Here is a 27,007-nt window from a genome sequence, read left to right as displayed (position 1 = left end):
TTGGGGTTTGTTGTACTTGCGCCTGTAAATTATGCGTTTCTAGCCCATACTGACTAATCACAATATTCATCACGTATCGTAATCGTGATTGCGTCGTGTTTTTAACCACCACCACGTGTAACGTCACACTGTCCCTCAGAGCTTCAGTCGCTTCGGAATAGTCGGGGTTGAAAACCGCAAACTTAGTCACCCCCAGACCAACTAACATTATTAACAAGCCTTTGGACTGATCTATAATTATATAGGGGTGGCGGAAGTAGTAGATAATGTCGGGTAGAAGAAGGCTCTTTATATATAGAACCAACTCGCTGTCCATACACTCTTCAATGTCTCAAACGTGTCTTTCACGCTCGCATCTTTACCCCAAAAAACACCCATTCCAGCCACCCAACACTGAGCGAGCGGCAGACGCACATGCAACTCTCACCCGAAAATAACATTTACACCCATTTTGTCTCCAGAATCCGGAATCCCACACATCCACCATGCTCCCGAGAGTGGCCCGACTGAGTCCTCTGTGGCACGCTAGATCGCCATTACGGCCTCTGCCTGTCCGATCCCTCTTTCTGCGACCCTCTTCGCCCTCCGTCTACCCTACACTTGCCGCTCGACCCTTCTCTTCGTACCTCCCAATCCTCAATCAGAACAAGTCCAAAGGTATCTCCGACGATGACGCGACTCCCGTGAACGTGTCTCCTTCCGAGCGAGCCAAGGCTGCTGGCGACATCAATCTCCAAGCAAAACTCACGTCCCGTAATTCTGACAAGAACCAGGGAGTTGGAGACATTTTCCGGCTCTTCCGACTCGTGAAGGACGAGGTGTGGCCGCTCATTGGAGCTTTCACGCTGCTGTTCCTGTCGGCCGCTATCTCCATGACCGTGCCCCTCTCCATTGGTAAGATCATGGATGTTGTTTCCGAGGACGAAAAGGACCCAGAGGATGCCGACCAACGAAAGGTTTTCGGACTGCCGTTGAAGCAGTTCTACATTGCCCTTGGAGGTCTGTTCATCATCGGAGCCATGTGCAATATGGGCCGAGTCTACTGCCTGCGAGTCATTTCCGAACGTCTGTCTGCCCGTCTTCGAGCTCAGCTGTACAAGCGAACCGTGACTCAGGACGCAGAGTTTTTCGATGCCAACCGAGTCGGAGACCTGATTTCGCGTCTGTCTACGGACGCCCAGGTCGTGGCCAAATCTGTCACCAACAACATGTCCGACGGTGTACGATCTATCATCTCCGGTGTCGTTGGACTCGGAATGATGTCCTACGTCTCTCTCAAACTCGCCACGTTCATGATGCTGGTAGCCCCTCCCGTGGCTATTATCGCGGTTATCTACGGAAAGAAGCTTCGACATATCTCTCGAGAGCTCCAGACCGCCGTCGGTGGTCTGACTAAGGTATCAGAGGAACGTCTTGGTAATATTAGAACGGCCCAGTCCTTTGGAGGAGAAATCCAGGAGGTACGGCTGTACAACTCCAAGATTCGTGCCGTGTTTGACATTGGTAAGAAGGATGCTATGGCCAACGGAATGTTCCATGGCTTCTTCTCTCTGTCTGGAAACATGACCATTTTGGCTCTTCTAGTTATGGGTTCTCAAATGGTATCTACTGGCCAACTATCTCTGGGAGACCTCACCTCCTTCATGCTGTATGCTGGATACACAGGAGGAGCCATGCACTCCGTCTCGTCTTTCTACTCGGAGCTCATGAAGGGTGCTGGTGCTGCCTCTCGTCTGTTTGAACTGAACGACCGAGAGCCTGCCATCAACGCCACTAAGGGCCCCCATCTGGAGTCTGCCCGAGGCAACATTGACTTCAACCATGTCGCCTTTGCCTACCCCACCCGTCCCTCTCTGCCTATTTTCACCGATCTCAACTTCTCCATCCCCGCTGGTTCCAACGTCTGTATTGTCGGTCCTTCTGGAGGAGGAAAATCCACCATCACCTCCTTGCTGTTGCGATTCTACGACCCCACCAAGGGTTACATTAGCATTGGAGGCAACAACATTCGAGATTTCAACGTTAGATCGTTGCGAAAACAGATTGGTGTGGTGTCCCAGGAACCTGTTCTCTTTTCTGGCACAATTGCCTCCAACATCAGATACGGAAAGCCGGAGGCTACCCGAGATGAGATCATTGAAGCTGCTCGAAAGGCTAATTGCACGTTCCTGGCCGACTTCCCCCAGGGTATTGACACCCAGGTTGGAGCTCGAGGAACCCAGTTGTCTGGAGGCCAGAAGCAGCGAATTGCCATTGCACGAGCTCTGATTAAGAACCCAGCTATTCTGATTTTGGACGAAGCCACCTCTGCTCTGGATACCGATTCCGAGTCCTCTGTTAACGAGGCTCTGCAGCGACTCATGGATGGCAATTCCACTACCATCTCCATTGCCCACCGACTGTCCACCATCAAACGAGCTGATCGAGTCATCGTTCTCTCCAACGAAGGTACTGTCGCTGAGCAGGGCAAGTTCACCGAGCTCTACGCCAACCACGACTCTGCCCTGTCTAATCTCCTGCGAGCCAAGGAGGAGGAGGAGGTTGCTGAGCCCAAGATCACCGAGGGAGAAAAGGCCACCATTGAGGGCGAGATTGAGTCCGAGATTTCCGAGGAGGAAGCCAAGGATATTGAGGAAAACAGAGGCAATCTTATCAAGAACTAGACCAACTAGCTAGACTTTAGACTCTTTGGATCTTTGCACCAAGCAAGCATAATGAATAATGATGTATATAGTAACGATATCCGATTATGAGAAAATTTTAAGGGGAAATACTGATTAGGAAAGTAACTGATAGCTACAAATAAGTGGTATTTAATTATGAGAATGATGTAATGCAATTAAATGTACATGTCGCTGTGTCCTACTGTTTCGAATGACAATACATCGTCTCCAATGTCAATAATGGTGTAATCATTTTCGCCGCCATTGTCATACTGGTGCTCCTTGTTGTCCCACGAGTAGGGCGTGTCTTGAACACCGTAGACAGTGAATGCAAAGAATGGGGCATTGGTTTGCTCCCCTAGTATCTTGAGCTTGGATGCCAAAAGAGGACACATCCCAACCACCTGGATATTTGTAACATTTGCAGGTTGGCCATCTTCAACCTGGTACTGGCTGAAGAGATTATTCACGTTATCATCCGATGCAATCCGGCCTGCTCCAATTGAAGCCAGCCCTACCCATTCTTGGAGTCCCAGAGCCCAGCTCTCAAACAGATGGTCCCTATATTTCTGAGACACGTCCACCTTGGCACCAGAATGGGCGTCTGTGAGTTCAGGGACCACTGGAGGAGTCATGGAAGGTACAAGTACGTTTCTCTCGGAGACTGTAGTTTTGAGAGGCACCTCTTTGACATTGGAAAGATACTCGGAGACATATCTGGCGTCATTGGCATGAACTGTCACAGAATACTCCAAGTCAGGGTGCAGTTTGTCCAGCTGTTCCAAGCCAAACAGAAATCGGTTGTGTTGTTTGGTACCAATATGGAAGTTTGGGTTTCGCAAGTTGAACGAAATGAGGTATTTGTCTCCGTAGCGCGACTTCTTTCCGTTCAAACCAGAAGTCTGGTAGGTCGATCTCGTCAGACTCATGTGAACGTTTCCTCTCCATACTGCAAATACATTGTCCGAGTCGATCCGGCTTTTGGAGATGATCCAGGCATCGGATTTTTGGAATACAGACGCAGAGAAACTCGACCCATCTTCTCGAGGTGCGAAAAACATGCTGAGAGGCCCTTTGACTGTGTAGCTCTTCAGCTCCTTGCTGTACTGTTCAATCAGAGTCTCCACTGACGATTGTAGCGATCCATTTGAAGGGAAAACCACATCCACGCCGCACGGCAGGTTTTGCTCCTTGACATGCTTCTCTACCGGCGCCTTGTATTGTATCCTTGTTCTTGACATGCCCCCTGTGTATACTGATGATTGTCGTGGCCACCGTCGTTTAGATGATCCTTGAAATCTCAAAAATCGTGCATGTCAGATGTATCATATTTAGCCCGTGATTACTAAGCCGAGTTGATACAAACGCTATACACCCTTGGTTCGATTCCCGCTAAACACGCAATAGTACTGGTTTTACTGTTTGCCACCTTCGGCCGTGGTCCGAGAACACGTTGTAAAACAATTCAACGTTGCGATCAAAAATTTCCATGTTCGTACCTCCGTAGTAGAGGAATCAACACTCGGGAAAGGTGGCTTTTTTCAATGTGATTTACGGTACTGGTAGCTACAAGTGCGAGTACAAGAAATTATTCGTCAACATGTACTGTATGTTTTAAGATTGAGTCAATGCTAATCTCTGAGTATCCCGAAGCGGCTTCGGACCGGTGACCGGTCAATTGTAAGTGCAGATACTACACACAAGAATAACAAGGGTCAGGCAAAAGTACGATACATACAGAAATAAGTACAAGTATCTGGACAAGGCATACCACATTGGAAAACACCTCGGCGCTGCTCGTATCAGGGCCTTCACCAAGGTCTAATCTGCCCCGCCACACAAGACTAGCTTTCCGCTAACTCCCTCAACACGTGCTAGCAGCCACACCTCTCACTTTGTGAATCGTGAAACATGAATCTTCAAGCCAAGAATGTTAGGCAGGGGAAGCTTTCTTTCAGACTTTTTGGAATTGGTCCTCTTTTGGACATTATTGACGATATTATTATTTTTTCCCCGTCCAATGTTGACCCTTGTAAGCCATTCCGGTTCTGGAGCGCATCTCGTCTGAAGGAGTCTTCGTGTGGCTATAACTACAAGCGTTGTATGGTGGATCCTATGACCGTCTATATAGGGCAACTTTTGCTCTTGTTCTTCCCCCTCCTTGAGGGACGTATGGCAATGGCTATGACAACTATCGTAGTGAGCCTCTATAACCCATTGAAGTACAAGTCCTCCACCTTGCTGCCAAACTCGCGAGAAAAAAAGTCCACCAACTCCGCCGGGAAATACTGGAGAACACCTCTAAGACGTGGGCTTCTGCACCTGTGTGGCTTGGGTCTGGGTTTTGCGAGCTCTGAGCCACAACCTAAGGACGGTGTGATTGGGAGATAAGTAGTCGTTGGTTTTCTAATCGCACGTGATATGCAAGCCACACTTATAACACAATGAAGACAGGCCGATGAACTGCATGTCATTGTACAGGTGCGGAGAGCAAGAAACTCTGGGGCGGAGGTGAAAGATGAGACAAAAAGCCTCAGGTGCAAGGTAGGGAGTTGATCAACGTCAAACACAAATAATCTAGGTTGTTAGGCAGCTAAACATGTATATAACTGGGCTGCCACCGAGTGTTACTTGTCATTAACGTCGCATTTTCGCCTACACAAAATTTGGGTTACTCGCCACTACACTGCTCAAATCTTTCAGCTGTGCAACAAGCTTTCAGGTCACACATAGACTCGCATAAGGACCCGGGTCATCTGTTATTCTCCACTGGTAAACCAATAGTCCTAGCTGATTTGGGTACAGAAGCTCACTTTCACATCTTTTCATCTTCTTCTACAACCATCATGAAATTCCGACGGACTAAAGTAGTCAAAGAAAACCCCTTCTCGGGACTGGTCTCGGACCAGGAAATCGCCCATGTTCCCGAATACCAACTAGAGTCCGGAGTCACTATCTACAATGTTCCTATCGCCTACAAGACGTGGGGAGTTCTGAATGAAGCTGGAAATAACGCCATGGTTATTTGCCACGCTCTTACCGGTTCCGCTGACGTCTCCGACTGGTGGGGCCCTCTTATTGGCCCTGGCCGAGCGTTCGATCCCACCCGATTCTTCATTGTGTGTCTCAACTCCCTCGGATCACCCTACGGTTCGGCTTCTCCTTGCACCGCTGACAACACCCCCGGAGCTGATAAGAACACATACTACGGCCCCGAGTTCCCACTGGTGACCGTTCGAGATGACGTTAACATCCACAGACTGGTGCTGGACGACCTAGGAATCAAGCAGATCGCCTGTTGCATTGGAGGATCTATGGGCGGCATGCTGACGCTGGAGTACGCCTTTTTCGGTAAGGACTACGTGCGGACCTTTGTGGCGCTCGCCACTTCGGCTCGACACTCAGCCTGGTGCATTTCCTGGGGAGAGGCCCAGCGGCAGTGCATTTATTCGGACCCCAAGTACGACGACGGGTACTACTCGTTTGAAGATCCGCCCTCCTCGGGCCTCGGAGCCGCTCGAATGGCTGCTCTGCTGACCTACCGATCCAGAGACTCGTTTGAAAACAAGTTTGGACGAGACACGCCCGACCCAACTCGACATAAGACAATTAACGGACCCCAACGACGAGGTCCTCAGACTGCTTCTGAGGAGCATTGGCTCATTCACAACGACGGTCACATGCGAGGAAAGAAGATGGCCGATGAAGAAGGTAGCTCCACTCCCACTGCCAACGGTGTTTCTCAGCCCTCTAGCGTGAGCACCAACGGTTCCATTCTCGACGATACATCTTCTGTCTCTTCTTCGTCTTCGTTTGTTCCTCTTGCTGTCAAGAAGAAGCCACCCACCCACTTCTCAGCCCAAAACTACCTCCGATACCAATCGGACAAGTTCACAAAGCGATTCGACGCCAACTGCTACATCGCAATCACCAGAAAGCTGGACACTCATGATGTGTCTCGAGAGAGAGCCGAATCTGTTGAGGCTGCTCTCCAGACTCTCGAGCAGAACGCTCTTATCATTGGTATTAAGTCTGACGGACTTTTCACATTCGCTGAGCAGGAACTCATTGCCGCAAACGTTAAGAACTCGCACCTGGTTACCATCGACTCGCCTGAGGGCCACGACGCCTTCCTGCTGGACTTTGCTCTCATTAACAAGGAGATTGTCGAGTTCCTGGCCGCCAACGTGCCCGACATTATCAACACCAACGGCGTCTCCTGGGAGGAGGCCAAGGTGGGCGAGCTGGGCAAGTCATCGCTGTTTGGTGAGGCCGAGGTCGAAATCACCCAGTGGTGATGTATTTATTTTCAACACTTATTTATTCAGTCCCCAACGTGACTTGCATGAGGCCAACTAATTGGTCTATAACACATAAAAAATACAGCATTATAGAACCTCTAAAACAGTGTAGATTAAAGCAGAGACGTAGTGGTGCGAGTAGTGGTACATCTAGTGACTTATTCTAGCTCGAATACCTGCCCCTTAGCCACTTGCACCGTACTCATACTTGTACCCCTGAGTCTCACAAGCAACACGAACTCGCACCAGATTTGTTCCTATTCCACAAGATTCTGGCACGTGAATCGGTGTATCACTGCTACGCGGTTTGATTTTTCCCCATGACAGTAGCTACAGTACCTAGAGTACATGTATTGTAGCCCAGTGCGCAGTTGTAAGAATCCTGCATCTCGCTTCCCTAAAGTATACATACAAGCCCTGCCAGATGCTCCATCTCCATGCACATATAACGGTGGTGCATAATCTGCAAAAAGTGAAACTGCGCAGATATCATGCCCTATAATGTGGCACATGGAGGGATCACGTGGAACGACTATCCCGTAATAGTTCAAGGGCTCTGCAAATTCAATAATATGTTGTTACAGTATGTCAAATTCAAACTCGGAAGATTAACCTCACGTCCCTGTCACTCTCTTCGCGTGATGTCCGTCAGGTGAAAATTAAGCTGTGGATAAGGAACTCAAAACCCATCACTGTGATAATTACTGTACATGATGTAAGGGACACAAAACCACATCCATCTTATATAACAAAAGCCCATTTTCTCTAATTTCACCTTCTTAAAGTACGCACAAATCCACGACATATCATGACTGTCAGAGACTGGGCCAACCGAGGCCAGACCTATGTCAATGCTCGAGCCCCAAACCTTCTGGGACGGTTCAGATCGACGGACGATGAAGACGAGAATAATCCTTCAACTGAGCTCGCTACTGATACCACTTCAGCCTATGGATCCACTGCTGCTTCCGTTGTCACAATGGCTAACTCCAAACCCGATGACGTGTCTCTCTACGCTACCTCATCGCACCACCATGAGTACTTCACAGGCTCCGCTTGGATCCATCCAGTCTACACCAAGGAGCAGATGGACGCTCTCGAGGTCAATCATCGAAAGACTGAGACGTTTTCCGACCGGGTCGCCCTGAGAGCTATTCTCCTCATGAGAATCATTTTCGACTTATGCACCGGCTACAAGCACCCAAAAGAAGGGGAAGCCCATCTACCAAAGTTCCGTATGACCACCAGACAGTGGCTAGACAGATTCCTGTTTCTAGAGTCCATTGCTGGAGTTCCCGGAATGGTGGCCGGGATGATCAGACACCTTCACTCGCTACGTGCCTTGAGACGTGATAGAGCCTGGATCGAGTCTCTGGTTGAGGAAGCTTACAATGAGAGAATGCATCTTCTGACATTCTTGAAGCTACAGAAGCCTAGTGTACAGATGCGCACTGGGCTCCTGATCGGTCAGATCATCTTCTACAACCTCTTCTTCATATCTTACTTGATCTCCCCCGCAACCTGTCATCGGTTCGTGGGCTACCTTGAGGAAGAGGCTGTCATCACCTACACCAGGTGTCTGGAAGACATTGACGCCGGACGTCTGCCGGAGCTCGCATCGATGGAAGTTCCTGACATCGCCAGAACCTACTGGCATATGGAGGACGACTGTACCATGCGTGATTTAATCCAATATGTGCGGGCCGACGAAGCTAAGCATTGTGAAGTGAATCACACTTTCGGAAATCTGCACCAGACCTCCGATCGAAACCCGTTTGCGCTCGTCATTGACAACGGGCGACCGCAACCTTCTAAGGACTTGACTACATTCCGAAGTGTCGGATGGAGACGAGATGAAATTGCTAACTAAAAAAGGAGATATGGTATTGTGACGTACAAGTAATGATATTTTTCGGTGATAACATAGTTGACATATGTACACCCTCTCTGAGTGCGTTCTTGGGATTAGGGTGCACACATGCCAACTGTAGACAGGCCATGTTTTTTCCTGGAGAGAAGCCCCTACATAGAAGGAGGTTCGTGTATTTACAATATACGTGAACCGCCCAGCGCGTTTGGGGCTGTACTTTCTTAGGCAGGGTGAAGGGGATGGGGCATATGGCAGAATATTATTGTCAACCGGAACATTCTTGACTTCTTTGTGGGCGATTTTTAGACTCAACTTTAAGTGATACAGCCTAAGGTCCGTTGCCGGGGAGACTGTAAAGGCAGCCGCACTGTACAGCATGAGCAGTCAGCTATACATAGTGTGTGATACCCAAGGTAAATAGATGGTGATATGTGGGTCTGTTTCATGTGTTTGAGGTTGGGATTCAATATTATTATTCATGTACTTGACACTGACCTGCATACACAATTGCTATGTTTTGTGTTCGCTATGTTTACATATTCCCTTCCAAGGTTTCGTATGTTTAGATTGTCCCAGAGGCAGAATGCAATGAAGCATGAAACATGCACTCCAAGTGCTGGCGTACATAACGTTACCAGAGAGCTGGTTTACATACCAACTGATATCTCAACCACATATCTATCAGACGTGTCATAACACAGGGTGAACATAAGAGGGCAGCACGGCATTTCAGGCCACTAGGACATTGCAACACCACTCGGACAGCGCTCCACCACACAGACACTACACACACACGTTAAACAAACACTCGACACTCCACTCGACACTTGACACTCGACAAGTAATAGCAATAGCAAGCGTACTTCAGCCATAGTACGCTATCGACAGCCAGTTTCATGGTAATTGCACGACACAAACACTTATAACATGCTATCCACGTGTGCTTCCAATCTCGAGAAGCAGAGAGACGATTTTGTTCGACTGAATGGATGGGAAACTTGGGATATCGACTATGTTAGACCATCATCGATTGGCTTGCATGAGTTCGTCAATCAGCGCAAGGCCACGCTGGAACCAGTTCTTAAGAATAGCTCCTCTGAAGGAGAGTGGTTTTTGGAACATACAGACCTGTTACCAAGGCTTGTGGCATTGGTCAAAGACACACCAAGGCTGGTTGTATTAGCAGCAGGGAACGAGGATGATATCGACAACAATGATGGACACAATGCGGAGGATACAGATCACGACAAAGAAAGGTTGGAGGGAATCGCGACACTGTGTCACCAGATGGAAGTGGCTATTGAGTACACTGAGCTGTGTGAACAAGTGATTGGACATATCGACGCGGAAATTAGTCAATGCATGAGCACGGTCTTTGAGATCAAGGAGAAACGGCTCGAGTCTAGTTTCACAGGGCAGATTTCTGCATCCCAACTCGACCATGTGGCCAAAGAAGTATACCCTTGGTTGACTCGTCAGGACAAAAGTATCAAGGAGACCTTCTGTCAACTCAACGATACCAAGATTAAGCCGCTGACTGTGTCTCTCGGTTTCATTCCCGAGAGGGTGGCCCAGTTCTCTTCCAGATGTGAGCCCATTTTCCCGACATTTTCATCTCTGGTGAACATGAACTGGACCAATCTGGAACAGCAGTGGCACAATCTTAAGGGGGAGTTTGCATTGGTGAATGAGGAGTTGTCGACCAAGAAATGGTCTTCGATTCTGCAGTTGGCCATCGACCAGCTCGGTGAAGATCTCGACGCGGCATTACTGACTGTTCTCCAGCGAGTCTGCAACGACAAGAACATGTTTGTGGAGGAAGTTAAGGTTCTATCGACTAAGAGACTGTCTACCAACTCGTCAATCTTCTCCGAGTGCTCTGAAACCACAGAGATATCGGATCATGGAGCCATCTCGCCACGGCTGTCATTCGCACCCCAGTTTCCCGTCAATAGAAGACTGCATATGCGAGTTGTGTCTCTGGACAGATTCTCACCCAAGCCTGTGATCAAACGACACTCAACCAGCGAGAATCACGTACTTCGAGATATCGACAGCAGCAAATTGAACCAGCAAATTGAAAGCGACAAACAGCTTCAGGAGCGAAACGACTATGCAAACATATCCTCTTCTGATTTATCCAACTCTTCTTCTTCGTCAGTGATTGTGTCTACACCTGACTCAGACGCACTGGAGGCATCGGAGCCAGTGGTACCTCTCAAAGACATTCAGTTGCCTCCATCCACCAGTTCACACAAGAAGTCTCCGTTGCATGATATGAGTGTCATCATGGAGACGTTGGAGTCTATTGAGTCTCCTACAGCTTCTCTAGGCGAAGGGACCACTTTGAGGGACTCTAAGGACTCAAAGTGTGGCTGCAACAGCGGACCCATTCCCAATGCTGCCATTTTCAACAAGTTTAGAAGTCTCAAGACAACTAAATCTTTCATTCCCGTTACTAACTCTCCAAACAGACTGCTCCACAGATACCCCCAACTGGGCAGCAAACCTTCCACTCCCGATTCAGCATCCATCTGCTCGCTATCATCTTGTTCCGATACGTCTTTTGGATCATCTATCGGTTCTACTTCTACAGTGAAGCTAGGTGAGACTCCTTCTCTTCAGCCTAACGGTTCAAGCAGACAGTCTCTCATTCCCCTACCTTCTCCAAACCGGCCTGCCAGCCGATCGTCATCTAGACTAGGCTCCTACGCGACCCCCTTGGCTACTCCTACTCGAAAGCCTCGTCTGAGTTACTCAGGAACTGGAGCTGCCGGTCTTTCAGGTATGCGGTCGGTTAGCGACACCCCCGTCCTGACCGACGCCTCTAGGCGACGTAGCGAGTCCAGCACAAGCAGCAACAGTCGCCGAAGCTCCTTTCTCCCTTCACCTGTGAAGCGTCAATCTCTGATGCCTCCCAGTACTCCTCGAGCAGTGTCAAGAGAAGGATACAACTCGTACCACTCTGGACGAGTGTCTCGGGAAGGCATTAGAGGTGCTTCTTCTCGTGATGGTATGTCTCTTGCCAACGCTGGCGTGCGTATCGCCAAACCAGTGGTCCGGTAGGAATTCTCAACCATAGATCGCGTTGACCGTGGCCTATGGTGGGGACGTAGCTTAAGGCTTTGATTCTAAGTGTGACAGGAGGTCGTCCCCTTGACTACAAATCACACAAAGCCTTTGACCAGGAGGATTGTTGATGAGGTACAGGTACAGTACCGAGGGATATGGATCTTTTTTCAATTCTACAGTTTTCAAAGCGCTCTGGCAGTGCTACGTATACACACCATTTCTATAGCATCGAAAAATATATATTATATACAGAATACAGACGAATATGTGGGTGGATTAGTTGTTAGTCCTGCTGTTCTTGAGCCAGTCTTCATTTCCAAAGACCTTGGTGAAGATCTTTTCTTCGTCCTTCTTCTTAATCTCCTCAGGCGTGAACCATCGGATGCCCTCCTCTGTCTGTTCACCAATCTGAACGCGCTTGTCCTCTCCCATGTATAGACGCTTGTAGAGAATGACTGACGAGAGGACCACAAAAGGGAGCGACAGCAGGATCATCTTGAATCTGTGTTAGAAGTCGAATAATGAGAGCAATGTCAAAACACAGTTCACCCAAGCTTAGCACAAGTGTACCGCAGTGTATCACAAGACTGTGGTAGCGTCTATATACCAAGATCCTATGGCGCGACTGTGAGGCAAAAACCAGTAAACAAAAAAGCTTCAAGCTCTAGTGTTGGTTCTCTAGAGCGGTACGTTCATCGTATCTGTGTCGCTGTGGCAAGGTCTGTGTACACTCCAGATCATCAATACTGCTCTCTTATTGCACCTCCCTCCTTCAACTCACCCTCGAGCCTTGTCGGCAGGAACCAGCATGTCGACTGGCAGAGGTCGTGGTTTGCTCTTCAGATTTGTGGGTCGGCTGATTCTCTTGGCCATTGTATTGTGTTGATGTGATGCTTATTCTACCATGTCACAATCTTGCATATCTCTACATTCTGATAGGTTAAGAGTTAGTTGGAGTTACATTGTGAACTTGATGTTTGGGGAAGGGCTGATTAAAAGTATGCCATTCTAACAAAATCGGGTGTTTGCAAAGGAAACGCTCAAAACAATCTTCTTTGATTATTAAGGCACTTCTGGGGGCGATTCTTTGTGCATGCTCAGTGCCATGCCAGTTAGCTTTTTCTGCATGCATGAATCGAAAATAAATTTTGGATCTTTTTTTTCAGTTCACAAACCACTATACAACAGCATAAGAAAATGGCCAAGGCACCAGCAAAGAAGTTCTCCGGAGGCGCCCAGAGGGAGTCTGCAGGCGGCGAGCAGCGAAAGACTGCCGTCTTCAAAATGAACACTGATCTCGGTCAGCATATTCTTAAAAACCCTCTGGTGGCCCAGGGTATTGTCGACAAGTCCGACATTAAGCCCAGTGATACCGTTCTGGAGGTCGGTCCCGGTACTGGTAACCTGACTGTTCGAATTCTCGAGAAGGCTCGAAAGGTGATTGCTGTGGAGATGGATCCTCGAATGGCTGCCGAGCTGACCAAGCGAGTGCAGGGCAAGCCTGAGCAGAAGAAACTGGAAATCATGCTGGGAGACTGTATTAAGACAGAGCTTCCTTACTTTGACGTTTGCATTTCCAACACACCTTACCAGATTTCTTCTCCCCTGGTTTTCAAGCTGCTGAACCAGCCTCGACCCCCGCGAGTGTCAGTGCTGATGTTCCAGCACGAGTTTGCCATGCGTCTTCTGGCTCGACCCGGTGATTCTCTGTACTGCCGACTGTCTGTCAATGTGCAGATGTGGGCCAAGGTTTCTCACGTCATGAAGGTCGGCCGAGGTAACTTTCGACCTCCTCCCAATGTTGAGTCTTCGGTCGTCAAGATTGAGGTCAAGAACCCCCGGCCTCCTATCGACTTCAACGAGTGGGATGGTCTTCTGCGAGTCTGTTTCGTTCGAAAGAACAAGACTATCAACGCCGGCTTCAAGACCAGCGCTGTTCTGGCAGTTCTCGAGAAGAACTACCAGACCTGGCTCTCCACCCAGGGCGAGATCATTCCTGAGGGATCCAACCTCTCTGACGTTGTCAAGCAGAAGATCAACAAGATTCTCACCGACACCGGCATCGGAGAAATGCGATCCGCAAAGTGTGACCAGACCGAGTTTCTCACTCTGCTGAATGAGTTCCACAAAGCTGGCATCTACTTTGCCTAAAAGGTACGATATTACGTTACTGTACACACAAAAAAGGTTAGAAGAAAGGAGAATCTTACGACATAGCCGACCTCCGGCGCTATTTATTGAATAAACGGTTTTCACTGTACCGCTGAACTAATGTTATTGTACTTGTACTGTACTCAGGGTAGCGTACATTACAGTATGTTAGTTGGGGTGTATGATGATATCACATAATTACAAATTGACCTACACTCATCACTTCCAATGAACTATTCATGCAATTAAATATCTATGTTTTTTATTTTATTCGTCATATACCTGTAACACATGTATGACGACAGTGTTAGGCCCAGTGTCCAACCAGGGACATGAGCAGCATTCCGAGAGTGAGCCCGACAAGGCCAACGCAGACTCGAAGAGGAGGAGCATCTTGGAGGTCACCAAACAGCCAGTCAAAGCCTAACATCTCTACAACACCAGCGTACACCAAAACTCCGCAACAGAGACCGTCGATACTACCGAGAGCCCACAGAGTGGTAGGGTTCTCTTCAAAGTGGTCAAGCACGCCAAGACCAATGGCCATGCCGATGGGGGTGATGATGGAGAACCACAAGCACATGAGGCACTTGGAAATGAGGCGAGACTCCTTCAGGCCAGCAATACGCGACCCTAGACCAACACCCTCGAACATTTGGTGGAACAGAATGGCAATAAACAAGGTGATGAAGGTGTCCTCCTCAGCAAGAGAGACGGTGACTCCAACCAGAACAGAGTGGAAAATGATACCTGCCTCCATAATCCAGACGGAAAACTTATCAGTGGGGTCAATGAGACCGTGGGAGTGGCATCCGCCGGCGATAGGAGGAGGGGGAGCAGTTGTCTGAGTAGTACTTCTTCTGACAGAAGAGGAAGAGAGACGAGAGGGAGCCTTTTCAATAACATCTTCGACAATCTCTTGAACGGGTTCTCCCCCATTGTCAGAGTCCTCAGTGTCTCCTCCAGTGTTGTCAATAATATGGCCGTGGTCGTGATCATGTCCGCACTTGGTCTCCTCGCAGTCTTGGTTCTCGTTTCGTCGAGCCTCTAGGGTGTTTGCTCTCCATCTCAAAAGACGGGCTCCGAGGTATTCAATGAGGAAGGAGATGAAGAGGCCAGCCAGCACAAAGGCCAGGGGAGTAGGCTTGTACTCAACCTCTCCGATGCAGGGGTTGTTGAACTCTTCGGTAGCCTCAGCTCCTAGATGAACGAATGCAGTGGACAGAACGACACCTGTGCCAAACTGTTTGATGAAGGTCATAGGGAGAGTTTCGAGATTGATTCTCCAGATGGATTCAGCCAGCACTGGAGGGAACACGCCCAGAGCAGAAGTACCGAGCACAGCAAACAGAGCACCTACTCTGAGACCAACATTGGTGTTTCTCTCCTTCTTGGAACAATCAACTTCTTCGATGATTGATTCCTGGGGGTCGGAATTGTCCACCTTGCAGATTTCTTCTCCTGTATCTTCGTTGGTTCTGCATATCAGACGTCGTCTGGAAATGTGAACCACGTGTTTGGGCTTGTAATTTCCCTCGGGCACTGAAATAGCCGAATCAAGTGCACTAGGATTTGTTCCTGCGTAGAAGTCTGACAAATCTACTGCTGTGGTATCTGCTGACGTCGCTGCTGTCGTGTGGATCAGCAATAATGGGAGAAATGAAACCAGTCTCATTGTGGAGATGGCTGTGTCGTAGAAAAAGAAGAGAATGAAGCGAAAGGCTCTGGGCTCTTATAAAAGTTCAAAGAACGTGTAATGTTGAAACTGCCGCAACTGCTGATTTGGTTGAATACTAGTATTATGGTCCCTTTTTTGCTGCTTTAGTCTATGCTTGGTCTCATCAGGTATCAGCCGCAGTCTTTATCTTAGTGCTTAATTTTATTGGCCCCGGGCAATAATGGTGACGAAGGTCGCTGTTGAAGTTATAGAAGCCCATGCTAATGTGCCAGATCATCTCTTATATAGAAAGGGACCAGGATCTGGCATGAGATATGGCCTTGTCCACTTAACGTATTTGATTGGGAAAAACACAGTACCGTCGGCTTGGCATACGCACATGATGTCGGTTGTCTGCATGAGTGCTCTGTTTTAGGCAGATGAGACCCTTGTTGAGTCACACTTTTTCGTGCAACAAGAGCCCATGGAGTTCCCCCGAATGTAATACATCTATTTTATGCCCGTTTAAATGCATATAAATGTATTAGCACCAGGTACCACCTACAGCCTGTGGACGTATACATGTATCGTATGTAGGTGGACGGCGGCACTTAGCGCAAATGTAGGTACGAATACTACCGTACATATATTGCCGTCCAATACGTGCCTCTTACATACTCACCGCTACTTGTAGTTTGTCCCATGTTCAATGCGGTTCAAATTTGTATGTGCTCGTACAAGGGCATGTAGTGGCACGAAAAATGTACTTTTTTTTTCAACTTGTTGCTACGTCTACTCCTTCCGGTCAAACCCGCCACAGCCCGGTCTATTCCGAAAAAGAGGGGAGCGAATTTTGTCAGGCCCACGCCAAGAGAAGATTTGGTGAATTTGCTCGGTCCTGCAGCGCAAAGTCAACCCCCACGACAACTGCATGCCAGAGATTGATGGAAATATTCGCCGTTTTCTCGCGAGGTAATATTGTCGGTCTTTGTCTCGTTGCGACTGTTCATTATTTGTCCCCAAGCCGCTTGTAAGCAACCTCTCAAATCATTATCGCGACTACTACAAGTACGAGTAGACAACGGATACTGCCAAGTCGTGCTGCGCCCGCTCTTTGCTGTATTAGTGTCCACTCGTACATACAATATCGTGTGCTAAGAGCAGGAAAATATGAGGGAGCGGATGTGTAGCTCCAGTTATGTCAAGACTGACGATGAGGGGACATGTATACCTGTAAGCGACTCTCAAGTGATAAGTTTCAATGACTATAGACATATAACCATCCGTCATACTTAATTTATTTAGCAGTATCTCACAAGTACAGTACGAGTACATACGAGTCCGCACAAGTCCGTTCTCAATGTCTCTCTACAAAGTGCAACATCACTCAAACCTTGAACCATCTCTTCAATCGTAATCCCTAGTCATAAGCCCAGGACCACCAAACGGGCAAGATGTGCGGGGTTAAGACTACTCGTACAGTATACCTGTGGGCCGTTTATAATACAGTAGTCGTATCCCACGACATTGCTTTATGACGCTGTGTCCTTGCACAGTATCTGAACACGTATGACAAAACATGAGCTGTCAAATTCACTGTCTACATCGTGTTTTGTTTCTCTCTGTTGTGTCGATACCAAGTGATACATCCAAATTCGCTGATCATCGCAAACTACTGTGACATATTCTGACTAAGAGCAGGGACACAAGATACAAACCAGTTTCTCTCGGTATTCACAGGTCTCTCTAATCGTCATCATACTGTAGCTTTTACCATAGCTACGAGTATATAGCTATTACTGTAATTCCTCATCCTCTTATCATTACAGCCACCAGAGTACAGTCAGGGACTAGAAACCATATTTGGCACCACGCTCGTATTTATGTGCAACACGTGACCAGTTCCATTATGTAGCCCTAGATTCATCTTGAAAGATATTTCAGGACCGGAATTTAACACGGCTATGTCCTCTTCAGTTACAGCCCTTTACTTGCAACCTCAAAACCATCACACATCATCCATCCCCGCTGTCCAAACCAGGACCACCCCCTTTACACGTTGCCTCTAAACAGTGATCGATGCATGGTCCCAATAAGGAAGTGTATAAGGGCTAGCTTCCCTAAGAGAACCAACACTTCCGGGTAACACGCGTCTCCCAGACAACCGGCAGCGTAAACAACACTAATCTTATTTACGCGTTTTCAAGATTAGGGGCACAAGCAGAAAAACTCCTGTCCATCACAACCACTCCACGACACATACAGATACCCAGTGAGTACCAGGCGAGACGAGAATGGTGTTGCTAGACGCACAAGCGGGCGATTTTTCCGATTGGCGGAAGCTGTTGTGCGGTTTTTGAGCGTCACGCCCCCCCTTGACATGGACCGTTGGCCCGTGATTCACAACCTAGAGACGAGATAGCGACAGAGGTGTTGTCTGCTGCTGGCTGAGAGCCTTGTTGCTTGTGTTGATAGGCGAGTCTACCGAATGTCACAGATATGTTGATGGTGGGGAATAATACGACCCCTATTTATGGATGATGCGAATTGGTCAATGTGGTGGCATTCAGGAGAGACAACGACACAGACACAGACACGTATATCGACGATTGTGTATACAGAAGACCTGCGGTGAGGTCCGACTTCATTGGATGAAGTTTTAAACCCATAACACGTCCACAATCACGAGATAACACGTCCTTCTGGCGGTCTACAAACAAATTCAGGAGATATTATTCTATGCTTACAGCACACCACAGCACGCACAGGACAGCACCTCCCAACATATTATCGTGCCACCACAACGTACCACAGCGCAAACACGACCCAGCTACTTTTTGCTAACACAGATGCGAGAAATTGTCCATCTATCCATCGGCCAGTGCGGTAACCAGATCGGTTCTGCTTTCTGGCAGACCATCTCCGGCGAGCACGGCATCGGAGCCGACGGAGTCTACGGCGGCGAGGAGGATATTCAGCGAGAGCGACTCAACGTCTACTACAACGAGGCTGCTGCCAACAAGTACGTTCCCCGAGCCGTTCTTGTTGATCTTGAGCCCGGCACCATGGACGCTGTCAAGGGCGGTCCTTACGGGGAGCTTTTCCGACCTGATAACTTTGTCTTTGGCCAGTCTTCCGCTGGTAACAACTGGGCCAAGGGTCACTACACTGAGGGCGCTGAGCTTGTCGACCAGGTTCTCGATGTTGTGCGACGTGAGGCCGAGAACTGTGACTCGCTCCAGGGTTTCCAGATCACGCACTCTCTGGGTGGAGGTACCGGTTCTGGTATGGGTACCCTGATGATCGCCAAGATCCGAGAGGAGTTCCCCGAGCGAATGATGGCCACTTTCTCCGTTGTCCCCTCGCCCAAGGTGTCCGACACAGTTGTCGAGCCCTACAACGCCACCCTGTCGGTCCACCAGCTGGTCGAGCACTCCGACGAGACCTTCTGTATCGATAACGAGGCCCTTTACGACATTTGCATGCGAACCCTGCAGCTGCCACACCCCGTCTACGGCGACCTCAACCACCTGGTCTCCTCTGTCATGTCTGGTGTCACCACTTGTCTCCGATACCCCGGCCAGCTCAACTCCGATCTGCGAAAGCTCGCCGTCAACCTGGTGCCCTTCCCCCGACTCCATTTCTTCATGGTCGGCTACGCTCCTCTCACATCTCTCAAGTCCGCTAACTTCCGATCTCTGTCCGTCCCCGAGCTCACCCAGCAGATGTTTGATTCTCGAAACATGATGGCTGCTTCGGACCCCAAGCACGGCCGATACCTGACCGCCGCCGCCTTCTTCCGAGGAAAGGTCTCCGTCAAGGAGGTTGAGGACCAGATGCTGTCTGTCCAGACCCGAAACTCCAACTACTTTGTCGAGTGGATCCCTCACAATGTGCAGACTGCTGTGTGTTCCCAGCCACCCAAGGGTCTGCCCATGTCCGGAACCTTTGTTGGAAACTCCACCTCTATCCAGGAGCTGTTCAAGCGAGTCGGTGACCAGTTTTCAGCCATGTTCCGACGAAAGGCCTTCTTGCACTGGTACACCAGCGAGGGTATGGACGAGATGGAATTCAGCGAGGCTGAGTCTAACATGAACGATCTTGTCTGCGAATACCAGCAGTACCAGGAGGCTCAGGTCGACGACGAAGAGGGCGAGTTCTACGACGAGCAGGACATGATGTAAGGAGAGTTTAGTTTGTTATCTAATTAATTATATGGCGTATAGTAAAGGGTGTTGTATGTGCCTGTTGCTCTACAGTACAAGTCCGAGTAGTGTGGGCGATAGAGTTTACGGCCCTGCTTTTGAGGTGTTGTGGCCGGTGTGCTTGTGCTTTTACTGGTAGTTTATTTGGGGCTACACATAGCAAATGTGGAGGGGCATATCCGGGGTACTTACGGATTATTTTGCGCGGGGCAAGTGCAGCCGGAGATTGTGTGAACGTGAAGATGGTCCGAGACAGGGAAGTGGAAGTGGTAAATGTTTATTTCTCGTTAAAATAGCCCGTGTACTAAAAAGGGACAGGAGGTGGCTAGGCGGTCGAGTGATCTATGTGATAAGGTGCACACAGCAATACCATAGCTACAGGTGAGAAGAATGTGTCTATCGTGTGTACTTGTAGTCACTATGGATGTGTACAACTTGGTGATGGTTGTACTCGTCTATGGCTATACAGATGGCTGTTTCGTTGCCGGTTATATGGGCAGTGTTTTGAAATAGCAGCTCTGTTTCTAGACTAGAGCGGCGGTGGCGTGTAATGATATTGGCTTGCTTGATAGCTGAACGTCAAGCGTACCAGTACAGTACGTACTGTAGGGTGACATGGACGGAGCTACGGAGGTTAGAGTTCTTCCGATCAGGATTTAGTGGGGAACTGAAACACTTCGCTGCAGCAAAAAAGAGTGATAGGGGAGCGCGAGGGAGGTCGCGTGGTGGGGGGCAGTGTGGGTACAAAGAAAAGCGATTCCGTGAAGTTTTCACGTGTAAAACAATGCTAATAAAGAGACACTTTATCATGTCATACGCTCTAGCCTGGTTTAGAAAGACATGAAACCTCAAAAGTCACCGGTCCATTGAGTTTTATCTTAGGTTCAAAACGATAGTCTGAACGTGGGGTTGAAGCTTTGGGTGTGCCTTGAAGTGGTAGTAGCAGACTTGCGGGTGTACGTACAAAGGGTTTTCTTTTCCAGATTAAAGCTGGCGCATGTGATTTCCCCCTCTATAAAGAGAGCGCGGGACCATATAGTTATCAACACTCTTACTACGATACACCATGTCACATCATTTTGAACAGCGATACGATACCACCGACGAAAAGTTGGTAATTGAGAGATGTGAGCAAATGAAGGCCGGCCTGGGCGTCAATAGAGCCACCAAGAACATGGCCAGTCCCCTCGGACGGTTTTCCCTGGGTGCAGGATGGCTAATGCACTGGCTGTACCTCCATGACACAAGTCTGACGGGTAACATGCGGACCATTGTTCCTGTCGCAGGCTTCGTGGCTCTTGTGGGAGTTGCATTTTTCATCAGCAAGGCTGTTGTTCCCAAGCCAATCGTCTTTTCGGAACCCAACTCGCATGTTACCATCAACTACTACCGGTTTTTGTTTGTGGTTCTCTCTACTCGGCTTTACATCAATGGCAAGTTTGGTCTCTCTTCTGACGGGGCTGTGGACTACACTGTACTGGGTCTGAAGATAGCTATTCTGATTGCCTCCCAGTTTTGGGCTACTCTCATTACGAAGCGACTCCGATATTTGCCTGGTTTTGGTCTTCCACAGGTCTTCTCCAAGAAGACCCTTGACCGGTTTGGCAGCATGATTTTCACGAAATACGTGGATGTGGGTCTGGGAGTCGCCTGGGCCTTCCCCCTTTCCTACGTCGCTCTATACGCCATCGTTCAACCTAAAGACGACGGCTTTGAGCTTTTGGGTTGGCCATTGAAAGCCCTGGGACTCTACGTTATGGCCCAGGTCTACGGAGTGCACCACAAGATGGCCATTCCTTACTTTGCCTACTTCCATCCCGTCGAGAGCTTACGGTTCATGGAGTACGGTATCGACGTCACCACAGAGCAGGGCAAGCTTGCTCTCCAGAGACGGCTGGGATTGTAACTAAGTAAAGAGAGATAGGTAATCGATGGTAGTACTTTTATAGATAATAGCGCTTGGGTTTCACTGTACTAATATCCACTTGAAGTATGCAAATCTTATACCCGAGGCTGCTATCGGAAATATTCGATTTGGCAACTGCAATTGCACTAGAATTATGTGCAACCAGGTCAATTTTGTCTCTTGTTCGGTGGGCGGATGGAAATGGGTTGCTCGCGTGATTGTCCTTGTCTTGGATGGTGTTTCTTTCTGTACTCTCCACCCTTGTTCTTCGGGATGAGCTGCTACTTCCGCTGGCTCCTCGGCATCATATGAGCCTACCGTCTCTCCACGGAGTCCATGGACTGCTTTACAAAGTTGTTTTGATTGGCGAGTTGTCGAGGGGCACCTGTTTGGATTCAGAGGTGCTACTTGTAGTATGTACGAGTACTCGTACTTGTACGGCCTTGGTCTCGACACATGAGGTCCCCACATACATATGGGGTCGGTGTGATATGTTGATGGGCGACATCGCTGCTCTAGCTACTTGTAGTACCGCAGACTCCCTTACTGTTTTTCGGGCATTGTGTAGTCGTGCTTGGGTCCCTGGAATTCTCATTTGCAATAATGACACATGCTCGTCGGGCCATTCGTTAGTCCTTCTATCGGCATTGCTCTTCTCCTCTATCCACATTCGCCACCATTGGCGCATCGTATTATTAATCAACTGATTTCACATGTCAGCGCGTTTGCTGTTGTGGTTGGCACTTTTCAGAGTGACATGGCTGGGTGGCTACTTGTGTTCTGCCAATGTCTGGTTGCCCCCGTGTGATGCCTTGCCAGCAGGCCGTCCTCGCTAAGGCATGCGAGTGCGATAGCATCGCGGGTTATCATCAGCTTCTGCGCATATAGAAAGCTCTCGCACCCTATTACAAGTACATAATCCTGCGTGAGAGAATTAGTAATCACAGTCATTTGCTGTATCACAAACCTTGTCTGGCAAAGTTTACTTGAAGATGAGGCACTTCTATGTCGGGGTGGACATTATTGAACATATGGCACCTATATAACTATTACAAGATGGATGCGTATATACTGCAGTGCATGGCCACTGATCACGTGAACTTGAATATAGCGCCTCGAAACATCTTGTGAACCCTCGAAGAGGAACTATTATGCCCGCCCCCCAAAAAAAGAACACGCTCCAAGGACAATCACTCGCGACGTCCTCATACCTACAGTACCCTCGAAAGAAGCACTGGGTTTGCCGCAACAACCGAAGAGCCGGTATAAGTTTAACTTGCCCGAACCCACCAAAAACGGCTAAATGCCGTCTACATCGTAAAGGCCGCATGAGACCTGCATGCTCGGCAACGCACTCGATTTTTCTCAGATCTCCAAATCTCACGCAACAACAAATACGACGGGCTTAATGGCCACCAGACGACAGGCGAACCGCTGAAACAAACCACAACTCCACAGAAGACATCTCGCGTCTTTTCAGAACAGAGATAATGCAATTAGACTACGCCTCAGACGAAGAAACGTTGGTTACAGTCTGTCACAAACTAGCACCTGTGACTACACTGAACCAGGTGTTCCTGTTCATGACCGGGCCACATGTCGGCACATACGCGCTTCTATCTCTGTGGATCGGTCTCGACAACCACAACATTGGAATGTTTCTGGGGCTCTATGTCATGGGGCAGATCATCATCAGACTGCCATACATGATCCCTCCCAAACCTCTCCAGACGCCCCGACACTTGAACGCCCTGCTGGTTCGGTACCTCCTAAGTATCATTTCGGTTATTCTCACCACTTCTGCGATTGTGCGTATGGACTACATCGACCCATACATGCGATTCGGGGTGCTTACTCTGACGAGATTGTACATTGGATACGTAGGAAGCAGATTACAACTACTGCCAGCATTCGCACTCTGCACATGGATGACGCCCGAGATGATCCAGCATCGACAGGTGTGGAAGAAGATTGTTCCCGCAAACACATACGAAAACCACCTCGCAGGGGCGGCTATCCTCACGCTGATCTGGTTCAAGGGCAAGCACCTGTGGCCCCTCGCTCTCGCATCCGAGATAATCGAGGTATGTACACTCGGATGGCGCTGTTTCAACATTTCGGTTGACCAGCCCATTCAGACCTCAGACCTCACATTCAACGACCTTGATCTGAACGTGGTCGCCAAGATTGGGTGCGACAACTCAAAGAAGGGACAAGCGGAATACAAGCGAAGAATGGGGTTCGTGACCCTTTTCGAGGAGTGACACACATGAACACTACAACTAGAAACTTCAACAATAGTACGTATATATATGATGCCACATTTGGTTAATATTAGACCTATTCTAAACTGTTCTATATACTTTTACATACATTAAGCGCTGATGTTGTAGACCTTGGAGATATCATCTCCTCCGACCTTTGTGTCGAGGACAATGTGAAGATCTCGGGAGTTTTCATGACCCTTCTTGAATCGCATAGTTCCCTCAATCACGTCACCCTTCTTGAGAGGGTACTTCTTCTGAAGAGGGAGACCGGCAGCTTTCCAATGCGTGGGGGTGACATGGGGACCGGTAGAGAAAGAAATGCCGGTTCCTTGAGAGGGCCACGAGCCAGTCTGGGAGTCCTTCTCAATGGTATGTGTCTCTCGATCGACAGTAAAGAAGGTATCAAAGTGCACAATGAGCAGAGTCACGTCGGCATCCTTCTCCATGACAATCTTGAAGTCCGAAGTGAAGTCGGCAAGGTCGCCCAGCGTCAAGGTATGCAGCTCGAGCTCTCGAATGACGCCAAAAGTGGAGACCACAGTCTCCTTGGGGTAGACCTCAATGGGGCACTCCACGAATTTGGCAGACTCGACGTTCTTGGGCTTCATGGCAGTCATCTTGAACTCGTAAACGTCATCCCAGTAAGCGACGTTATCGAGGTACTCGGTGTCATCAGAAGCACAAACGACGAGAGTAGTCTGAGATGGAGCCATGAGTTCGGGCTTGAGAGCGTCACGGGCAACCAGAACGGAGTCAAGCATGCTCTCGAAAAGAAGACCGTATCCCATCCACTCAGAAACGATGATATCAACCTTCTCGGTGATACCAAAGGCAGCAGGGTTCTTACTGATATCCTCAATCTTTCCTCGAATCAGGGTAATGACGTCATCATAGCCGTTCTCCTTCACATTAAGAATAGTCTTCTCGAAAATATCAGAGTTGTCCACACCGTAAACTCGTCGAGCCCCAGCCTTGGCAGCAAACATGGACAGAATACCGGAACCACATCCAACATCCAGAACAACCTTGCCCTTGATCTTGTCCTTGTTGTGGTAGAAGAAATCTCTGTATGACTCGGTTCGAACTCGGTCCTTGAGCATCTGCATGTGGATTTCGTTGTGAGCGTACGAATCGAAGTAATTAGTGTCGTACGAAGAAAGAGTGGACTTGTTAGCATTGGCAGAAGAATCGTCAGTAGCCGAGGCAAGTAGACGGTTGGCCTCAATGAGTTTCTGCTTGAGAAATTCGTTCTCCTGCTGGAGCCTCTCGACAGGATCAACCTCTTTCTCCTCCTCATCGTCGTCCTCCTCGAGTAGTCGCATGATCAGCATATCGTTCTCCAGAACAGGGGTCATGTACTCGTCCGACAGCGTCTCTCCGGCCTTGGGTGCCTCCTTATGCTTTCGGATGTAGTTAACCAGCTTGATCTGGTCAATGCTCTCCTTGGGCTTGTGTTCGGCCCAGTCAAAGTTGTATTTCTCCTTCATGTGCTCGAACAGCTCTTTGGTGGTAGCGAAGGTGGCCTCGCTGAAAAGACAGGTCACGTCTCCAGCGTACTCATCGTCAGAGGCATCGTCGCAGAAGTCGAGCTCGTTATCCCTGACCGAGAGATCGGTGATATCAATTTCCCTTTCGTCGTCCGACATGTTTGTGTGTGTCTACAAGGTCTCAGAACTGATTACTGCATGTCCAATTTTTTTTACTTTAGGTTACGATACGATCCATTTATCGCGTCTGCATGCGTGAGGTCGTGGGTTCGAAACCCACCGAGGTCAACTATCGTACACAGGAGGAATCATGCGCGTACTGAATTTCGCTGTTTTTTCGAGAAAGAGTTCACTCCAAACTCAACGGTTGTAAGACAGGCGCAAATCCTTATGGGTATAGTTCATGACACGTTTACCAAAAGGAGAGAGATCATTGCGTGGTCAGAAAATAGTGCCTTGAAATTAGTTGCGCCGTATCCCCGCTCATCCCCCACGACCTATTAGCAAGTTCCTGCTTTTAGTGCGTTTGTGGTATTATTGTGTTTTGCATCACCAATTGCTGCCATACTGGGTCGCAATAAATATCTCCAAGCCGGAAATATAGGGGTGTCCGGTATATCCGGAGCCGCACATCTCTTCTGATTCCACTCGGTGTTGTGTATGGTCTGTTCCAGCTCTGCCCTGGTTACCCTACCGGCCCAACAAGGTGGTCGAGGCATCAAACCTGCACCCCACAAAAACGTGGGGAAATGGGCCGAGATGACCGATCTAGACTATAGTGTGAATTATATATCAATTGGGTAGGGAAAAGGAGAGAATCGTTTCCTCGAGGCTGCACAGCCGCAGAAACGTATCTGGTTTAATCCCATTGCTTCTCACACACATTCTACAAACAGTCGTCGATCCTAAAACCCTACCCCCGCGTACACCTCAATTGTATTTCACGTTTTCCTCCTCGAGGTCTAACACTCTCAAACAATCTTAGTGTACTCCATGTGATGGGCTCCGTGAGTACAGGAGACAATCATGGGGAAACGCGCCGAATTTCTGTCACCGGTCAAATAAAAGATCCATTGCCAGGAATTTGCAGGCAATGAATAATAATGTCAGGCGCGGGGCCCTTTGTTGCAAAGCCCTCCGAGAAAGCCGGGTCGGACGTGTCCAAACTCAAACGTCAGAGTTTATGGAGAAACGGATATTGGAGGAGTTGGAGCCCACTGGTTATACTGTAATTGGCTGATCTGAGAGCCCTAAAAAAGACACATAAGCAAAATTCCCCATCAATTGCTCTGTTTCCAGCTTTACTTATCTTTCCATCTGTCCCACACACCATCCTATACTCATCCGTCGTCTCGGCTCACCCCCGGCATTCACATTCACGCATACAAAGACAAGGTTAACCGGAGGCCCGTTTTGTGCTTTTGGCTA

General features: G+C 48.8%; 12 protein-coding genes across 12 annotated transcripts; 8 read left to right on the top strand and 4 right to left on the bottom strand.

Annotated features, from left to right (window-relative positions):
* Nucleotides 1-485: 485 nt before the first annotated feature.
* On the top strand, nucleotides 486-2,663 carry YALI1_E01286g (uncharacterized protein; the record flags this gene model as incomplete). The annotated part of the gene is made up of 1 exon (XM_503391.1): nucleotides 486-2,663. One exon carries the CDS (start codon nucleotides 486-488, stop codon nucleotides 2,661-2,663), a length of 2,178 nt encoding a protein of 725 aa, XP_503391.1.
* A 176-nt stretch (nucleotides 2,664-2,839) lies between these two features.
* Nucleotides 2,840-3,904, bottom strand: YALI1_E01251g (uncharacterized protein; the record flags this gene model as incomplete). The annotated part of the gene is made up of 1 exon (XM_503390.3): nucleotides 2,840-3,904. The coding sequence occupies one exon, from the start codon at nucleotides 3,902-3,904 to the stop codon at nucleotides 2,840-2,842; it is 1,065 nt and encodes a 354-aa protein (XP_503390.1).
* Nucleotides 3,905-5,509: 1,605 nt separating this feature from the next.
* YALI1_E01235g (uncharacterized protein) lies at nucleotides 5,510-6,961 on the top strand (the record flags this gene model as incomplete). The annotated part of the gene is made up of 1 exon (XM_503389.3): nucleotides 5,510-6,961. One exon carries the CDS (start codon nucleotides 5,510-5,512, stop codon nucleotides 6,959-6,961), a length of 1,452 nt encoding a protein of 483 aa, XP_503389.1.
* Nucleotides 6,962-7,772: 811 nt separating this feature from the next.
* Nucleotides 7,773-8,834, top strand: YALI1_E01213g (uncharacterized protein; the record flags this gene model as incomplete). Its single annotated transcript, XM_503388.3, has 1 exon — nucleotides 7,773-8,834. One exon carries the CDS (start codon nucleotides 7,773-7,775, stop codon nucleotides 8,832-8,834), a length of 1,062 nt encoding a protein of 353 aa, XP_503388.3.
* Nucleotides 8,835-9,761: 927 nt separating this feature from the next.
* YALI1_E01193g (uncharacterized protein) lies at nucleotides 9,762-11,900 on the top strand (the record flags this gene model as incomplete). The annotated part of the gene is made up of 1 exon (XM_503387.3): nucleotides 9,762-11,900. The coding sequence occupies one exon, from the start codon at nucleotides 9,762-9,764 to the stop codon at nucleotides 11,898-11,900; it is 2,139 nt and encodes a 712-aa protein (XP_503387.3).
* A 282-nt stretch (nucleotides 11,901-12,182) lies between these two features.
* Nucleotides 12,183-12,779, bottom strand: YALI1_E01163g (uncharacterized protein; the record flags this gene model as incomplete). The annotated part of the gene is made up of 2 exons (XM_066094330.2): nucleotides 12,183-12,408; nucleotides 12,688-12,779. 2 exons carry the CDS (start codon nucleotides 12,777-12,779, stop codon nucleotides 12,183-12,185), a joined length of 318 nt encoding a protein of 105 aa, XP_065950402.1.
* A 324-nt stretch (nucleotides 12,780-13,103) lies between these two features.
* On the top strand, nucleotides 13,104-14,057 carry YALI1_E01159g (uncharacterized protein; the record flags this gene model as incomplete). Its single annotated transcript, XM_503386.1, has 1 exon — nucleotides 13,104-14,057. One exon carries the CDS (start codon nucleotides 13,104-13,106, stop codon nucleotides 14,055-14,057), a length of 954 nt encoding a protein of 317 aa, XP_503386.1.
* Nucleotides 14,058-14,364: 307 nt separating this feature from the next.
* Nucleotides 14,365-15,732, bottom strand: YALI1_E01133g (uncharacterized protein; the record flags this gene model as incomplete). Its single annotated transcript, XM_503385.3, has 1 exon — nucleotides 14,365-15,732. One exon carries the CDS (start codon nucleotides 15,730-15,732, stop codon nucleotides 14,365-14,367), a length of 1,368 nt encoding a protein of 455 aa, XP_503385.1.
* Nucleotides 15,733-18,563: 2,831 nt separating this feature from the next.
* On the top strand, nucleotides 18,564-19,898 carry YALI1_E01105g (beta-tubulin; the record flags this gene model as incomplete). Its single annotated transcript, XM_503384.3, has 1 exon — nucleotides 18,564-19,898. One exon carries the CDS (start codon nucleotides 18,564-18,566, stop codon nucleotides 19,896-19,898), a length of 1,335 nt encoding a protein of 444 aa, XP_503384.1.
* A 1,087-nt stretch (nucleotides 19,899-20,985) lies between these two features.
* YALI1_E01081g (uncharacterized protein) lies at nucleotides 20,986-21,825 on the top strand (the record flags this gene model as incomplete). The annotated part of the gene is made up of 1 exon (XM_503383.1): nucleotides 20,986-21,825. One exon carries the CDS (start codon nucleotides 20,986-20,988, stop codon nucleotides 21,823-21,825), a length of 840 nt encoding a protein of 279 aa, XP_503383.1.
* Nucleotides 21,826-23,315: 1,490 nt separating this feature from the next.
* Nucleotides 23,316-24,089, top strand: YALI1_E01057g (uncharacterized protein; the record flags this gene model as incomplete). Its single annotated transcript, XM_503382.3, has 1 exon — nucleotides 23,316-24,089. One exon carries the CDS (start codon nucleotides 23,316-23,318, stop codon nucleotides 24,087-24,089), a length of 774 nt encoding a protein of 257 aa, XP_503382.1.
* Nucleotides 24,090-24,199: 110 nt separating this feature from the next.
* On the bottom strand, nucleotides 24,200-25,738 carry YALI1_E01033g (uncharacterized protein; the record flags this gene model as incomplete). The annotated part of the gene is made up of 1 exon (XM_503381.3): nucleotides 24,200-25,738. The coding sequence occupies one exon, from the start codon at nucleotides 25,736-25,738 to the stop codon at nucleotides 24,200-24,202; it is 1,539 nt and encodes a 512-aa protein (XP_503381.1).
* Between the last annotated feature and the right edge of the window lie 1,269 nt (nucleotides 25,739-27,007).

Source organism: Yarrowia lipolytica, chromosome 1E (assembly GCF_001761485.1).
Source record: "Yarrowia lipolytica chromosome 1E, complete sequence".
Classification (NCBI taxonomy): domain Eukaryota; kingdom Fungi; phylum Ascomycota; class Dipodascomycetes; order Dipodascales; genus Yarrowia; species Yarrowia lipolytica.
This window is presented reverse-complemented; position numbering and strand designations above follow the sequence as displayed.